Genomic DNA, 3,155 nt, shown 5'->3' on the forward strand with positions numbered 1-3,155 from the left:
ACGGCCCGGCAAAACTCCCTCCGGCTCTCCCGCTCCGGTCCAAGCTCGCGGGGCAGGACGCAGAAGCGGGAGCCCTGCCGTGAGCCCGTCAGCTCGGCCTCGGCTCTCATGGCTCGGCTCTGGCAGCCAAAGCCAGTAAGCCACCAACCCAAGGCAAGCCCAATCGTGAAAGCAGCGTCTCAACACTTGATATGTGATTAGTCCCCCATGCCCATGGGTGCTTATTAGGACACCCAGTCGTGTCTGCTCGTTAAGTAACCATCCTGTATGAAGCGGTCGGTCAAGCAATCTAGAAAATGTTACCAACTTGTCTTTTTAATACAAATATATGTAACTCGTGCTGCCATGCATGAAAAAGACTCGAGGTGAAATCTAATGTATAATCATGATTATGTTCCCCGCGCAAACAACTTTTTAAACCCAAGAAAAATAACAGATAGTACAATCTATGCCATAAGTCAGCCCTACAACAACTTTTTAAGTGTTCCATGACTGAATATTATATGTTCAAGAGAAGCTTTTGTAGGAGAAGTATGGGTCACTGAGTCAACATTTGTGATTAGGGGCGGAGCTGCATCGTGTTGTAGGGGTCGTTCGACCCCGACAACTTTCGCGGGATCCTTTGTAGCAGTTGCTCACTGTGGTGGAACCCTGATTAAACTTCAAGAAGAATTTGGCTGACGGCGGCATTTTGTCCTGTGTTCGCGCCCTATGGGTGACGCGGGAAAAGATAAATCGTAGCACCAAGCGATTTACATGCAAGCACCAAAGAATCCCGCACCTGATATTATCAATCAAGCATAGATAATGAGAGACGGTGACAACGGAATTTAAGAAAAGAAGAACTAGGATAGCATGATAATAAATTTAATAGAGGAAGCGAAGAATACGTTGAATTGGCTACCAAGACTGATATTGTATTGGCAAAGTACTCCGGCGAACTATATAAGAAGAAAAGTAAAGCACTCGTCTAAATAGTCAATCATCTAGATCAAGCAAACAAACATTACAGTTAAGTCTTAGTTCATACAACTAAGTATTTTTCTTAATACAAAAGTCGGCTTAAAATAAAGGACATCATTGGAAAAAAAATAAAACAATTAAGCCGGCTCAGCTGAGCCGCGCCTAACCGAGCCAAGCCGAGCTAGACCGAGCAGCGGTGAAAAGATGATGAGCTGAGCTCCGTACCAGACTACCAGTTCTTAACTCTTATCCAAATTTACACCAGCACCCCTGATATCTCGCCTGAATCCTCTCCCCCACCCCACATCTTCTTCTCTATAAAATCCTCCCCAATCCACCCACCTCCCCGACAGGACAGCGCGATCGTCATCCGCCACCCAGGCTCAACTGCTCGCGGCGAGGCAGCACCCGTCCCCTCTCTCCCGTCCTCCTGCGCGCTCTCCCTCCTCGCTGACGCGCGCACACGTCCAAGCCTCCAAGGGGACCAACCAATCGCGCGCGGCTCTGGTTGGGAAATGGGTCTCCTGGACCAGCTCTGGGACGAGACGGTGGCCGGCCCGCGCCCGGAGTCCGGCCTCGGCAGGCTCCGCAAGTACGCCTCCTTCTCCCCCTCGTCGTCGTCCTCGCTGGCCCCCGCCGCGGCGCCCGCGGTGACGCGCAGCTTCACCGTCGGGGGCCGCCCGGCGTCGCTGTCCGTCGACCAGTCGCCGCACGGGGAGTCGTACAGCTCCTCCGTCCCGTCCTCCCCGGCCAGCGGGCCGGACTCCCCGTTCGCCGCAGGTTCGTCTCCAGCCTCACGCGCCACCCTTTCTTGGGGGCTAAAAAGCGGTTCTTTTTTAGGATCGATCCCTGCAGTACTGTGCAGGATTCCACAATTGGGGATCGGATCTCCGATGAAATGGGAGGGGAAAAACGGATGACTTTTTTTTCTTGCCCCTTTTGCCGTTTCATTCATGCCACAGATCTACCACTGGTATAGTTGGTAAAGCACAGCAAGAATCTGGTCATGCATAACACACTGAAAAGTTTCTGTTTTTATTTTTCAATCTATGAATAGCAAACTATTTGTGGAAAAAAAATGGAAATTCAGTGGGGGCGAATACTGTGAGTATATCTGGTGTGCGGGTTCAAAGATGCAAGCTTTGCACTGCACGGTTCATTCAGAAAGCAGTGAGAACTAGTTCATGCATCTGAATATCTGATTGATACCACGCCTGACCATCTGACTTGCTGGTGTGTTCGATGCAGCTACGCCCAAGGCCGATGGCTATGGGAGGCTTGGCCGGAAATCCAAGGCCTCCGACGGGCCGGAGCCGGCCATCGGGCCGAGGAGCCCCACCGTGTACGACTGGTGCGTTCGCCCCCCCTTCACTCTCGCTTCAAGTTTCTTGTACCGCCATGAACCCATGATGCATATCATCAGAGCTCATCAACTCACACATGGCCGGTTCTGAATTCTAATCACAATTCACACATGGCCGGTTCTGAATTCTGACGGACTTGTGGACCTGACGCCTGCTGCAGGGTGGTGATCAACTTGGAATGATAAGCAATCGAGCGGAGGACGTACAGAGAGCGAGGAAGCTAGCTAGCGTGTGTGTGTTTGCCTGCAAGTTTGAGGCTGCGTCGTGTTTCCGTTCCGTATATGTTCCGTGTTCTACCGAAACCGTGCCTGACTGTCTGGGGTGGCATGTGTAGTAGTATGTCTAGCTAGAGACCTGGTAGGATGATGATGATGATGATCAGTTCGTGGGGGTTGGAAGCAGGCGGCGATCCGATCCAGTCTAGTTCTGCCTTCCGGCAAGATGGGTTTTGTTCAGTTCTTCGATCTGGGGGAAGAACTCTGAAATGACTAATGAGGATGTGGTGTACGCCCGCCTGCTTTGTTTTTCTACGCTCCCCTGTAATTACCTAATACTGTGTTCAATGCAAAGCATGGCACTGCTTTCATCTCTCTCTTTTTTTTTTTGGAGAAATTCTGCTTTCTGCTGCTCGTCTGAAGATCCTGCGTTCCAGCTTCCAACGGTTGTTTGCTGCATAGATCACCTCAGGTTTACTGAAAACCGCACAACAGGCAGGTATTGATTGTTAATGATACGAGCTCAAGTTTTCATCAATACGTTTGCCTGATAAGCCAGATTCTTCAGTGGCAATCTGGGAACCCACCAACGAGTCCTTGGTGACTCTGGAGC

General features: G+C 50.8%; 1 protein-coding gene across 1 annotated transcript; it reads left to right on the forward strand.

The window, feature by feature from the left end:
- Positions 1–1,295: 1,295 nt before the first annotated feature.
- Positions 1,296–2,920, forward strand: LOC120712534 (dormancy-associated protein homolog 3-like). Its single transcript, XM_039998332.1, has 3 exons — positions 1,296–1,743; positions 2,212–2,314; positions 2,488–2,920. The coding sequence occupies exons 1-3, from the start codon at positions 1,479–1,481 to the stop codon at positions 2,507–2,509; spliced, it is 390 nt and encodes a 129-aa protein (XP_039854266.1). The 5' UTR covers positions 1,296–1,478; the 3' UTR covers positions 2,510–2,920.
- Positions 2,921–3,155: the final 235 nt, after the last annotated feature.

Source organism: Panicum virgatum, chromosome 6K (genome assembly GCF_016808335.1).
Source record: "Panicum virgatum strain AP13 chromosome 6K, P.virgatum_v5, whole genome shotgun sequence".
In the NCBI taxonomy this organism is placed as follows: domain Eukaryota; kingdom Viridiplantae; phylum Streptophyta; class Magnoliopsida; order Poales; family Poaceae; genus Panicum; species Panicum virgatum.

Excerpts from the sequence above, each read along its gene's own strand:
- LOC120712534 (XM_039998332.1), top strand. The coding sequence starts at position 1,479 with ATGGGTCTCCTGGACCAGCTCTGGGACGAGACGGTGGCCGGCCCGCGC. Across the intron at positions 1,744-2,211 it reads GGACTCCCCGTTCGCCGCAG|CTACGCCCAAGGCCGATGGC; the intron begins GTTCGTCTCCAG and ends TGTTCGATGCAG. Across the intron at positions 2,315-2,487 it reads AGCCCCACCGTGTACGACTG|GGTGGTGATCAACTTGGAAT; the intron begins GTGCGTTCGCCC and ends CGCCTGCTGCAG.